This window comes from Pipistrellus hanaki (genome assembly GCF_964339955.1).
Source record: "Pipistrellus hanaki genome assembly, chromosome: 6".
Taxonomy (NCBI): Eukaryota; Metazoa; Chordata; class Mammalia; order Chiroptera; family Vespertilionidae; genus Pipistrellus; species Pipistrellus hanaki.
Window position 1 is genome coordinate 65532472 of NC_140508.1, and position 13780 is coordinate 65546251.

Sequence of the window (13780 nt, forward strand, 5' to 3'; positions counted from 1 at the left end):
AAGAATTTGACTCATGTCCCTACTAAAGAGTCATAGTGTTGAGAAAGTTGACCTAAAAACAAAGAACACTAGTTGGACATAGAAGAATCTATGGGTGCAAACCAATGAGCCAAGAACCCAGAGGTAAATCCTCCTTCAGGCTTAGCTGGATCCAGGTCTCCAGTGTTTTCAAGAGCCAAGTCCATTCCTTTCCACAGCTCTGTTCTCTCTCCTGTGTGTTGGCCTCGCTCTGACTCCACGTGAGGCATGATGGAGCCAGAGTCTTCCCTCACCTGATGTTGGAAAGACGTGGAATAAATTAGTCAGTTGGAAAGAATAGGCCTTAGATTAATCAGTGCTTAGATTAAAAAATCAGATTGGGCCCGAACCAGTTTGGCTCAGTGGATAGAGCATTGGTCTGCAGACTCAAGGGTACAGGTTCTTTTCCGGTCAAGGGCATGTACCTTGGTTGTGGGCACAACCCCAGTAGGGGGTGTGCAGGAGGCAGCTGGTCGATGTTTCTCTCTCATCGATGTTTCTAACTCTCTATCCCTCTCCCTTCCTCTCTGTAAAAAAAAAAAAAAAGCAATTAAAGAAAAAAAATATATATATATATACATACATACATACATATATATAAAATCAGATTGGTCAATCACTGAGGTAGGGAGATTGGAAGGTCCTGATTGGCTCAGGCCTGGGTCCCATGGTCTAGCCTTAGCACTTTGTAGCTGGGACCTAATTGAAACCTTAGGGACCATGGATCAGACAGAAAAAGATCCCAAATAAAAACTGGGCACGGTCACAAGAAAGTAGAGTAAGAAAATGCTGGGTGGCCCAAAGCCAGCATTTATGGAGTGCTTACTGTGTACAGCTCTGTCATAAAGGCTTCATGGTATTCAGCAGTTTCATCCTCACAGCTCTACCAGGGCGGTGATTGGTGCCACTTTACAGGTGGCGATACCGAGGCCACAAGAGGTTAAATTGCCAGCCCAGCGATGAGTAAGCAGTGGAGTAACCATTCAAACCCAGGCAGTCCGCTCCAGCTGCCCCCGCCCCCTGCTCTGGGCCTGTCAGCTCCATGAGATCAGAGAGTGGGTCCCACCGGCCATGAAACAGTGCATACATAGCACATAGCAGATGCTCAGACATTGGAGCGTGTGAGTTATATGGCCTCTCAGACACCCACTCACTGGGCATGCAAAACCTGGTGATGCTCAACTTCCTCAGACTTCGAATATCTTGTTTCTGAACTTCCTTGGAGTTCTGACTATATATCCACATAGAAAATCCATGGCCCCGGCCTGGCTGTTCACCCTGTGGTTTGCCGTTACTTCAGTCCTGTTTTCTGACCCTTCTCACCTTTAGCTGGAGTCTTTCCACCCCAGGTTTTGCTATGTGGACTCCTTAGAATCTCACCTCCATGAGGGCAGGGACTTCTTCCTTCCACTCCCCCCCCCCCCAACCCCCACCATTTGATCTGAGGCACCAAGAACTGTGCCTGGTGCACAGTAGGCGTTTGAGGATTTCTTATTGCATGAATAGTTAGTTATTGGAGTAATGGGTTCTTAAGCCCTTCTCTTTATGCCCTAATTTTCTTTCCAGAGCCTGAGTCCTTATCTTGAAGTCTGATCGTCTTCTCCTCCCTCCGAAGGACCCTTCTCTTGCCCCCGTCTTGCTCTTGAGAGCTGGCCTGGTTCTCTGCCTCCAGCTGGAATTCCAAGAGCCCAGGTGCCCTGAACCTGGGCAAGGGAGACGAGGCGGTGGTGGCCTGTAGGTCACAGGCTCCCGTCCTTCCTTTGCCAGCCCTGGGAGGAGGAGAGGAGCTGAGAAACCTGTGGCCAGGAAGTAGGGGAGGCGCCAGGGGAGGGTAAGGTTTAACAGATGTGTGTGTGTCATCCCCTGTCTAGACAACTTCTGGGCTGGAGGTTCGGGACCACACATTTCCACCCCTCCCTCTGCCGCTGTTTACCGGAGCCGTTCCCCTCCCTGAGGCGCCCTGCACTCCGCCCTGTTCCTCAGGGTCTCCCCGGACCCCGTGGCTTCCTCTTAGGCTTCTCACACTTGACTCAGTGAAGACTCCTCCCGGCAGCCCTCCCTGACTTCCCCAGGCCAGCGGTTTCCCCCTTCTTCTTCCTGTTTGTGCAACACACTCAGCCTTAGACTCTGATATCACTCACTGCTTTCCCAGTGAGCGTAGAGTCCAGAGATGGCTCTGGGCTCAGGAGGTCTGGGCGCAGATCTCGGCTGTGCTGTCTGCTTGCTGTGTCAGTGCTGCAGGAAACAGGTGGTGCCCTCCGACTAAAGTGTGAGCCGAGTGTGAGAAGTGAGTAACACAGACCCGGGCTGGGGCTGGGGCTGGGGCTGGGGCTGGGGCCAGGGCCGGCAGGGAGCGGGCCACCCAGGGGAGCTCGGCCCTCAGTAAAGCAACGGCAGGATGTGGTCACTCCCCAGGAAGGGGCCAAGGAGGGCGCCTGGGAAGCACCCAGCCCCTCTCCTCCCCATTCTCCCTACCAGGAGGCAGAGTACAGAGCCCATTAATGTGGCCCATCCAAGTGGGCCTCCCAAGGTACAAGGAAGGGGGGAGAGGCGGGTGAGGGAGGGTCAAGGGATGGTATTCAGCACTCAAGTGGTGGCGGAGTGGGTGGCAGGAACCACGGCACCAGGTGTTAGACCCGTGGCTTCAGCCACCTAGAGTCTTGATTTCTGGCTAGGAAATCAAGAGGTCATCATCTATCCTATATAATAAAGAAGTAATGTACAAATGGCATTACATTGTGATGCATAACGACCAAACAGGAGGGCAGGGCAGTGAGCTACGAGCAGTGGTGGGCCGGGCAGCCCCCTGAGGCAAGCAGCAGTGAGCTACTCACACATGGATTCATGCGCAGGGCTACTAGTGTGTGTGTGTGTGTGTGTGTGTGTGTGTGTGTGTGTGTATATATATATATATATATGTATGTATATATGCCTAAGTGACCATTACAATTGGATGACCAGCTGGTAGCTATGATGTGCACTGACCACCAGGGGCACATGCTCAATGCAGGAGCTGCCCCTGGTGGTCAGTGCACTCCCACAGCCACCTTTCTGCAGCTGGCCAACCTCCCTCGGTCCCCTCTGCCCCTCACCCCCTGCAGCTGGCCTGTTCCAATCACCCCGATCGCCAGCCAGGCCGAGAGACCCCACCCGTGCACGAGTTCGTGCATCGGGCCTCCAGTTTATTTATAAAATCACAGAGGTGGAAGAAGTAATTTGGAGAAAAAGCGAGCTTAGGAAACAAGTTGCAGCAGCTAAGGAAGGGCCCTTGGAGCTGCGAAGTGAGGAAGACAAAGGAGACACGCTTGGAGGGTGGGAGGGACAGGGAGGGCTGGAGGGGAGAGAAAGGCTTTGCGCTATCCCAGGAGAGAGGGCGAGCTGGGTCTTCCCTTCTGAGGGTTTTAAGGGCAGAGATTTTAGGAGAGGGCCCAGGAGAAGATCTCAGTAGATTCTTCAGCAGCTTTCCAGCTGTATCCTTTTACCGTTTAGGTCTCCCCTGACGGACTGGTCAGCACCAGGGCAGGGGTCATTGTCCAGTGTAACTGGTGCTGAGGTCAGCCTCGGTGTCTCTTGTCTGGTTTGGCTGCTTATCTGGGCCTGGAGCTGAACTACAGCCAAGGCCTACATGTTATCTCCAGGGAGGCAAGGTCAGGGGGTCCAAGCCTCATGACCGTCCATATCATGTACTAGGGGAAGGAAGGTCACCCTGGGGGCGAGGTTCCACCCAACCAGCTGATTGTCCTTTGCTAGACACCCAGGGCTTTCGGGCCTGGTGACCTGTGTCTGGCCCCTGGTCCTTGCTCTGCTCGTGTCTGTCTCCCTGCCTCCCACAGTGCGAACTTGGGCCCGTTCCTGGCCCGCTCCACGCCTCCGCCTGCTCATCTGCTACTCATAATGTTGCTGTGAGGGTGACGTGAGCTCGCATTGGAAAAGCGCTGAAAACGGGGCAGAGCCCAAGAAAAACACACCGTAAATTTTAGTTTTTCTTCATCACCTATATATTTGAGAGTCGATGGTGTAAGTCTGGATGCTTCCTTTTGCAAAGGACAGCCCCAGCTCAGACAAGCTGAAGCAACAAGGGCCACTTGTTCCAGTCTGTGACTGGCTACTTGGTTCAGCCTCGTGTCACCAGCATCCCCTCTCAGGCTCCAGTGGGTACCCAGGCTGGGTTCGCCCCCTTGTCAGCACCCAGCAGCCCACGCTGTAATTTCTCCCCTCCCTCTGGTTGGTCAGGCCTTGGTCACATGTCTATCTCTGGGCCAATCGCGGGAGCTAGAGAGATGGAATGTGCTGATTGGATCCACCCTACATTCAAACTGTACATTATCGGAATAAGGGGGCGGCAATGCCCCCAATCACAACTGGAGTACCATAACCAGGAGGGAGAACATGTTTGCTGAGTCAGTAAATATCTTGAGTATCTGCTATCTTAAGCACTGCTCTAGGTATTGGTGATACAGGAACCAGATGTGAACAAAATGGGCAAAAATCTCTGCCCTTAGGAAGCTAATGCTTTAGTCTAGGAAAGCCGGAAAGAAATAAAATACTTAGTCAGAAGTTGCTAATGCTCCTGGGGAGGGAAGAGATTTCAGTTTTCACCTCAAGGAGGTGAGGAAGGGGCCATGGAGACACCTGGGTGAGGGCTCTGGGCAGCGCCAGAAGCAGCATGTGCAAAGGCCCTGGGGTGGCATGTTTTGAGGAACATCATGGAGGCCATGTGTGGCTAGTGCTGAGTAGGCAGGGAGGAAAGTAAAAGGTGATGAAGTCAGAGAGGGGATGGAGCCAACCGTGTATAATCTTGTACGCCTTCTGGAGGGTCTGAGGGGCTTATTCTGTACAAGATGGAAGCCCTTGAAGGCTTTGCAGGGGAGGAAGACGGCCTCTTTTAACAGGCAGTTCCTTCTGGCTGCTGGATGGGAGGAGATGAGCGTGGAAGCAGGGGAACCAGTTAGGAGGCTGTAATAACCCAGCCAGGATTATCCTACGACCTGACACTGTGCCTCATGCATAGTTGGCCCTAAACCAGAATTTGTAACCTAAATGAAGGAAGGCCTGTCTGGACCACCGAGGAGGGTCTCTACGTCTTACAAGGCGTCTCCGCACGCCCCACACGTTCCTTTCTTCCCACCTCCCGGGTGAGTTCTCCTGCCTGGCCAATGCCTTGTTCTGCCGCTGGCCGCTTCCTCTCCCACCCCCTCAGCTGCCTGGTCATCTCCAACCTCCTCCTGACTGGTCCGGTTGGATTCCGGGGTCCTCAGAGGACAACAGCTCTCTGAGTCTTTCTGGGCAGCCCTGGGGGAGCTCCCGGCTGACCCCCAAAGCTGTGGCATGCAGGGCTGGGGGTCGTCGGTCACCCTCAGACCTGCTCCTCTCTGCAGACGGGCAGATAGATCCAGAAGCGGGGCGATGTCCCGGCAGAAGGTTTTCTGTGAGAAAACCCCTGGGGAAGGGAAGGGGAGGGGCTGGATGGACCCCGCCTCCCACAGGCTGGTGGGATGAAGGGGGGTGTCCGTGAAACGGATCTTTTACCCTGAAGGAGAAAAATGGAGGCAGAATCCCTTGTGTCACTTTTCATTGATTCCTTCGACATCTGGAGAGAGAGAGAGAGAGAGAGAGAGAGACGGGCACACGGCCAGGGGAAGTCGGAGCCGGGGAATTCATCAAAAATCGGCCCATTGACGACTTGCTCTGATGAAATAATCCGCTCCTGTTCTCTGGTCGCAGAGCTTTGACTCCCATCCAGAGCGGGAGCATCCTGACGGGTGGGCTCTTGCTGCCCGGAAAGCGGGGCAGGGGTTGCTAAGAAGATCAACCCAGGTGCCCTGCACCCATTCCCAGCTCCATGGGAGTTGCGGGGGAGGGGGGCGGTAATGGGCAATAAAAAGGCAGTTGCCCGGTTGTTGTAGGGATTTGGGGAAATAAAACAGGTTATACAGTACAGAGGATGCCTCGGGCGGGGGCAGGCACCACTTTGGATCAGTGCAGCCTCTCCGAGAAGGTGACATCTGTGCCCAGACTCGTCAGAGGTGAATGAACCCATCGTACAAAACCTGGGGGAAGACTCTTCCAGGTTTCAGGAAGAGCAAGTGCAAAGGCCCTGGGGCAGGAACAAGCTTGACAGTGTCCAAACAACAGAGAGAAGCCAGTGGGGCCGGAGAGCAATTGGGACGAAGGCAGAGAAGTGGGCAGAGGCCGGGTCACATGGGCCCCGGTGACCCTGGTGGGGAGTTTGCGTTTTATTGCCTGAGCCCTGAGAAGCCAGGGGAGGGTGTGAGCAAGAAAGTGATGGGGTCACGGGTGAGATGAGCGCCTTGCACTTGTGCACCCTGGCGTGGGCGCCCCTTCAGTTTTGTCCACGAGTGCCTCACTGCGTGGTAAGACCCGATTCCAGTTTTCGGAGACTCACACTGGCTGTCCTGGGGATAACGGGAGGGGGCCAAGGGTGGGGACAGGGAGGAGACCCCTTAGGAGGCTTTGGTAGGCCCGAAGAGAAACGAAGGCAGCATTCCACCCTGCGGAAACCGGGGCCCCTGCCGAGCTCCCTGAGCCTGGGCTTTGGGGTGGGGTTCCCCATGGTCCTTCGAGGTCACAAGGGCAGTGACTCAGCCTGGCTCCATCAAGCGTGGTTTCCTCTCAACACGTCTGTTTGCGTGCTCGCTCACTCTCTTTCTCTTTCTCTCTCTCTCTCTCTCTCTCCCTCCCTCCCTCCCTCCCTCCCTCCCTCTCTCTCTCTCTCTCTCTCTCTGTGTTTCCTCTCAACACGTCTGTTTGCGATCTCTCTCTCTCTCTCTCTCTCTCTCTCTCACACACACACACACACACACACACACACACACACACACTCTTGCTCTCTCTCTCTCTCTCACACTTTCTCTCTCTCTCTCTCTCTCTCTCCCTAAATAAATGAGACCGAAAGTCTCTATCTGGACAGGACTTGAAGGCTCATTTCCTCAAGAAATAGAAAAATGACCGCAGAGACCCGCCTGAGCCAAGCTCGCCCTCCCACCGCCCAGCCCCCAGCTTTGCGTGTGACCTGATCTGGGGTGTGGTGGGATGGGGGGGGTGACTGAGGTCACAGTGGAATGTGACAGCTCTTCTGTCATTCTGTTTATCCTGCCACCGAAAACTAATAGGAATAGCTTGCCCAGCTCTGGTGTTGGCAGGGGGCCTCCGCACACAGCCCGCCTGCATCGGGTTCCAATAACAGCCGTGTCTTCCCCGCTCCCCACCGGCTCACTGACGGGGAAGCCGAGCTGCCGCGTGATGGAGTCGGGGCTGCGGCATGGAGAGTCGTCCCGCCCAGCGTCTCGGCCTGCTGTCCCGGCCTCTCTCTGAGCCTCCGGCTGCTGGGAAGCCGGCCGCAGCCTCCTCCGTCTGCCCGCCGAGGAGGGATGGCCAGAACTATCTGCTCCCCCAGCGGGCTGCTTCCTTCCTTCCTCTGGAGCTGCTCTGTCTGTGGAAGTGGTGGTGTGGTTCAGTGTGACCGGCTGGCCGTCGGATGTGGGGCTGGAGCTGCCACCAGCACACCCCGCCCCCCGCGGGCCCAGGGGACAGTTCTGGCTGCAGAAGTGTTCCCTGCAGGCTCCCCCACCGGCCTGTTGCCTGAGCAAATTGCAAATAACTTTCCTTGTCTCTGGAGCCGCTGTTAGATGTTTGCTGGGCCAGAGCCGCCCCCGATCAGATAAACTGTCCTTGTCCATGCCCGAGGCCATCGTGCGCCTCGTTATGCAAGCCTGAGCGGCTGCAGCCGTACAGCAAGACTGACCTGCTTCTCTTCCTGCTCCTTCAGATCCGTGAGCCGAGGGGGAAGAGGGCAAAGAAGCAAGTCTGCCAGGCGCTGCTCCAGACTCCCGCCTCCTGCGAGAAGCCACAGAGCGGCGGAGACATAAGATGGCCCGCCCCGGCCTCCTGCTGTGCCTGCTCTCCGCCGCCGTGCTCCCCCTGCTGGGCGGGAGCTCCGCCTTCCTGTCGCACCACCGCCTGAAAGGCCGGTTCCAGAGGGACCGCCGGAACATCCGCCCCAACATCATCCTGGTGCTCACAGACGACCAGGACGTGGAGCTCGGTAAGCGCCCGGCCGGCGGGTGGCACCTGCCCGGCGTCCCAGGGCCATCTGCTGGGGCTGAGGCTCCCGGTGCAAGGTGCTCATGTCACGCTGTAGAGGTCACCTGTAGAGGACTTAACCAAGTCACAGGGCTGGCCCACCCCTGTGGACTCGCAGGGGAGGGGTCTCCAGCCTTTTCCTAATGCGGAACCCTCCTGGGTTCCTCCACACCCTTCTGAGGAAGCCATGTTAAGACCAGTTCGTATTTTCCTCTGGTTTCTGTTGAGGACCTGCCATGTGCCAGGCCCGGAGCTTCAGGAGTGCGTGAGGGAGGCACAGTGCCGCTCTCTCGGAGGGAGGGAGACAGGTCATCAGGGCCACTGCCGGCTCACGTGTAAAATAACGCGGTGGCCGTGGTTCCTTGGGTCTTACGGTGCTGGATATTTTGTAAAGCCGCTTCACACGCACTGTTCATTAGATAAGCCTGTGTGTGTGGTCGCAGTAGCCGTTTTGTAGTATTTTGAAATGAAGAGACTGAAGGGGGCTCCACAGCTGGGACCCGGTGTCATTGTGGGCCTTCCCGGCGGAGGCGAGGCTTTGTCCTGCCCTGTCACACCCGCTCTCCTGCCGGAGCTTCTGTGCCCAGCGCTCAGGCCAGGGTCAAAGCCAGGGCTTAGAAAATTAATTAGTTAATTAAATAACTCCAAGAAGGAGCAGTGCTCCGTTGAAACTGAAGAGGGCGCTGTGCCTATTGGGACTGTGGTTGGACTGCTTTAGATTGGTAACTGGGAAGGGCTCTCGGGGTGGTGATGTTTGTGCTGACCCTGAACAGAAGAAAGCACCCTCCCGTGCATGCGAATACACGCATACATACATGTGGGACCCCTGCTCCCCCCACCTCAGCAGCCGAGGGTGGGCTCAGCGTTCCTGGGTGGCATCCAGGGGCAGGAAGCCCTCCCTATGGGCAGCGACCCAACCCGGCTCACAGAGAGATTGTCTCAGGAGGGCGAACTGGGCCGCCTCTGGTCCTGAGCTCCCTCCCATGCAGCACTGTGGGCTCCGGGTAGAGCGGTGAGGACAGGGGCCCTTGCCTCGTTGGGAACATTTACACGTGTGGCTGGCCCGGCCAGGGCTGTGCCCAAGGGCTTCTCCAGCTCAAGGCCTCCACACCTCCCCTTTATTCCTCACACCAGCCACTCCTGGGCCAGCCTTTGGTTCGTTGTATAGACCATCCCCCCTGCCCACCTAAACAAGACTCGGGCTCTTCCACCCAAGCTGTGGGTGCGTTCATTTGCATGGGAAAGAGACCCCGTAAATGAGGCCAACAAGAGGAGAGAGCGAGAGCGAGGCCTCCAGAGAGTCTCACCTGGACTTCCTCCTCCCCGGCTCCGGCTCCATTTCTGTCTGCAGGTCACCTCTGAGGCTCTCCCCCGGGGAGACCTTTCTCCTTATCTCGTGTCTTCTCCCTGCTGAATGTGCTGCTTTTCTCAGTCCCATTTCTCTACAGTAAATCCTACACCAGCGCTGCCCTGTGAAATTATAATGCCACCCGAAAATGCAGATAACATAAGTAATTTGAAATTTTCTAATGGCTACATTTTTTTGGAAAGTAAAAAAAAGAAACTGGTGAAATTAATTTTAATGACATTTGATTTAACCCACTGTACCTGGAGTATCAATAGAAGTTTTCTTCAATAGAAAAAATCATTAATGAGGTATTTTACATTTTCCATATTGTTTTACACTTAGAACATATCTCAGTTAGGACTTTCAGGTGCCCAGAGCCATCTGTGGCTTGTGGCAGCCGTTCTGGACAGTGCACAAGCCTTGCCCATTTTCCTTCTCCTGTAAGTTAGATTTTCCTTCTCATCATCGATACCATTGTGTATTGTAAACATCTGGTGGGGCTGGGGTGCCTTCTAAGCAGAGGAAACATCATGTGCAAAGGCCCTGAGGCAGGGCCAAGGAGACAGATGTGGCTGGAGCCGGGAAAGGGGTGAAGGAAAGGAGATTGGAGAGCGAGAATAGAGGCAGGTCTCGGAGGCTCTCCCGGTGGTGGTAAGGAGAGCCGGTAGTTGACCCGGTGAGGGTTTGGCCTTTAGCCTCCGCCCACTCCCAAAGGACAACCCAATGTCACTGAACAAGCCTTTGCAACTGACTGTAAGATTGTGGTGAAGATCCAGCTGCAAATCTGCACCCTTCTTAAAGGGGTCGGTTATTAAAAACATGAATCCGTCCTTTAACTGCCAAGAGAGGGTGATTTATATAAATCCAAGTCACTCCTTGTAATGATTTGTATTAATGATCACAAGTATAGATTTTTCACAGGGAGCTTATCAGTGCCGCCAGGAAGTAATCGGAGCCCGGAGCTCTTATTGACAGATTGACAGGCCCCGTTTAGCATGCCTCGTGGCTGATCACCACAGGCATCTGCAGACCTCAGCCACAGGGGAGTGAGTGCTGTTTCCAGCAGAATTTTGCAGAGCCTGGGCTTCAGAGAACCTGGGTCTTCCCTCGGGGGCTTCCTCGGGTGACTTGGTCCTAGTTGTGTGTGGGAATTCAGGGCCCTGGACGCTCTTTCATGCACTCAGCAGGTCTGTATTAAGCATCTGTTGTGCAGTGCACTGTCCTGGGAGCCCCGGGGCTGGGGAAGGGTCGTTGCAGGCAGAGAGAATGGAAAAGGCGAAGATACGGAGTTAGGAATGAGCTGGGTGGGTAGGGACAGAAGGGATGTTGTGGGCGGTAGCGGAGCTAGCTGGGGTATGTCTAAATGGAGAGACATGAGGCCAGGAGTCGATGGGACCAGGTTGCAGGCACCTTGTGGGCAGGGTGAACGTTTTGAGTTTTATTCTTAGTGAAACAGACCTGGATCAGCCCTAGCTGGTTTAGCTCAATGGATAGTGTCAGCCTGCGGACTGAAAGGTCCCAGGTTCGATTCTGGCCAAGGGCACATGCCTGGGTTGTGGGCTCGATCCCCAGTAGGGGGCGTGCAGGAGGCAGCCAATCAACGATTCTCTCACATCATTGATGTTTCTATCTCTCTCTCCTGTCCTCTCTGAAATCAATAAAATATATATTTTTAAAAGATATTTTTTAAAAAAATTAAAAACAGACATGGATCAGGGACCTTAAGCAGGGGAGGTCCATGATCTACCTTAGATTCCAACAGGATCCCTCTGACTCGATGTTGAAATTAGGTCGCAGAGAACAAGAGCAGAGACGGGGACAACCATTGGGGCAGGTGCAGTGACTGGGTAGGTGTTAACGGAAGCTGGGACCGGAGCAGAGCAGAAGGAGGGGCGGGACAGTGACGGATGGGTTAGAGGTCAGGGGTTCAGGAGAAGAGGGCTTCGAGATGACTCCTAAGTTTTTGGCCTCAACTAGGGTGAGTGAGTGAATTTTAGGAACAATACATTTTTGCTGCAGCAACATGCTCTAACCTGAACCTCATGCCCGAACCTGATTGTAAGTCAGCCTCTGTGACTCTCAAAATCAACGGGATGTGCAAATATAGGAAATGGGAGTGTGATGAGGACATGAGAGAGAGGAGAGCAGAGAAAACCATGGCTTGCTCGAATGCATAGACCCGTTCTCTTTGTTTTATAACTAGAGGGACAGAGGCACAGAGAAATGAAGTTTCTTGTCCACTAGAGCATGGCTAAACAGGATTTGAACTCAGAGCCCATGGTCTTAACCACTGCTCTGCTTAATCAGTCTCCTGGGATGGCTGTTATTTCTAGACTAGAGGCCCAGTGCACGAAATTCCTGCAAGGGGCTCAGCCCTCGAAGCCCCGGCTTCTTCCAGAAGGTCGTCCGGAAAGATGTCTGGTCTAATTAGCATATTATGCCTTTATTATTATTATAGATTGTTAGTGTGTTTTTTCACCAGTACAAATACCACTGCCAGAAGAGTCTTTATACACACGTCTTTGCACAGCCGAAGATAGAAAGTGTTTCTGAAAGATAAATTTCAGGAAGCGGATATGGTGGATGGTAGGTTTAGAGCCCTGGTTTTCCGTGGCATCTGTCAGCTCCCACCTCGAAGCGCTAACTTGCATAGATCGGTGCCTGCTTATCCTCCCTTCCGCTCATGAGCCGGCCCCTCCAGTGGCAGGACTGGCTTCTGAAGGAGGCTGCCTTCCTCCAGGAGGTGAGGGATGGGAAGGTGGCATTGGGGGTGGGGTGCTTTTTATATTACCCACTAGACAGACCCAGATCAATAATGCATGTTCCCAAAAAGGCCAGCACATTATCTCACAGTCTGCGACAACTGGCACGCAGAGGGGGGTCCTAAAAAATTTATCATCTGCTATTTTCTGCTCATCCGCGCGGCGGTTCCGATGGTTCTCGGGGCTGGAGACTTCGCGACGAAGAAAATTTCCAGGCTTTCTTCCAGTCCCGGGCGGAAAGCAGCCGTCCTTCCTAATTAGGGTCTGCTTGAGGGAGTCGGTGCGGGACGCAGCACCGGGGAGGGACGGCTTGTCCTGTTCTCTAATTGCAAGGCCGTTCGGGGAGGGCTGTCTAGGCGTGTTTCCTTCCCCTACATTAGGGGTGTCGAACTCAATCAGAGAAGGGGCCAAAATCTAAAATCCAGCCTAAATCGCGGGCCGAATGGTTTACTGAACAGTCATAAACTGACAATGTCATAAACTGACAGCGGAGTGCAGTGATGACAGCACAGTGCGGGCCACATTGCAAGGCCTGGCGGGCTGAATTTGGCCCGCGGGCCTTGTGTTTGACACATGTGCCCTACATGCATTTGACACACCTCCTGGAGCTGCCACTCAGCAGTGTCACTCAAATGCCCAAGGGGCCTGGTCCCAGGGCATAGAAGTCAAGACGTGGCCTCAAATCTCAACACGTGTTCAGAGCCATTGGGAAAACCCCTGGGTTTGGGGGACCTCGGAGACCAGCGGGGTCTTCGCTGGCCTTCACCAGCAGAGAGGAGAGTTCTGAAGAAGCACACGGGAGCCAAGTCACATGTGTCCTCTGGTCAGAGGGCCCGTGGACCGGTGGACCCTGCCAGGGTCGATCCTTGGGTGGCCTCGGGGGCTGGGACGGGCTCTGAGACACACGTGAAGTAGACACAGGAGCAGGGGAGAGTTTGCAGCATCCCAGGGCCGGCTGTTCTATTATTTGAAATTTTCTTTAACTAGACTTACTTTTTTTAGGTTTAAATATTTCTTTTGAAAGGAAGCTCTAAATGACTGTTGTAAATGAAAACCCTTCGGGAAAAGGTCACTGCCAGCCCCAGTACAATGGGAACAGCAGTGTTTTGACATTTCAGCAAGATGCTTCCTCCCACGAGGCTGGCATGAGGACAGGGAGAGCCGAGCAGGGGTGACTGTCTGAAGCAATAACAAGAGCTGGTACCCGGAGGAGGGGGATGCCTGGGGTGCGGTCAGGTCCAGGCGATGCCCTTACAGGCTCGCTCTGAAGTGGGTGCTCAGAGGGTGGACCAGGTTCACCCCCTCACAGGGGGGTTAGCAGGTATTGATTGCGCACCTACAACCTGGCAGCAAGCAAAACGGACAACATCTCTGCTGCTATGGAGCTTGCATTCTAGTGCAAGAGTTGAGTAAAAATACGTTTAAAGTATGTAGTGCAGCCCTCACCGGTTTGGTTCCGTGGATAGAGGGTCGGCCTGCGGACTGAAAGGTCCCAGGTTCGATTCCAGCCAAGGGCATGTACCTTGGTTGCGGGCACATCCCCAGTGGG

General features: G+C 54.4%; 1 protein-coding gene across 2 annotated transcripts in view; it reads left to right on the forward strand.

The window, feature by feature from the left end:
* SULF2 (sulfatase 2) overlaps positions 1-13780 on the forward strand; it is an 85039-nt gene that overhangs the window by 15925 nt on the left and 55334 nt on the right. For both annotated transcript variants that reach the window (XM_084887488.1, XM_084887487.1), the window contains exon 2: positions 7808-8083. In XM_084887488.1, coding sequence (XP_084743614.1) covers positions 7909-8083 — 175 coding nt within the window. In that variant the 5' untranslated portion in view covers positions 7808-7908. The remainder of the gene's footprint in view (positions 1-7807; positions 8084-13780) is intronic.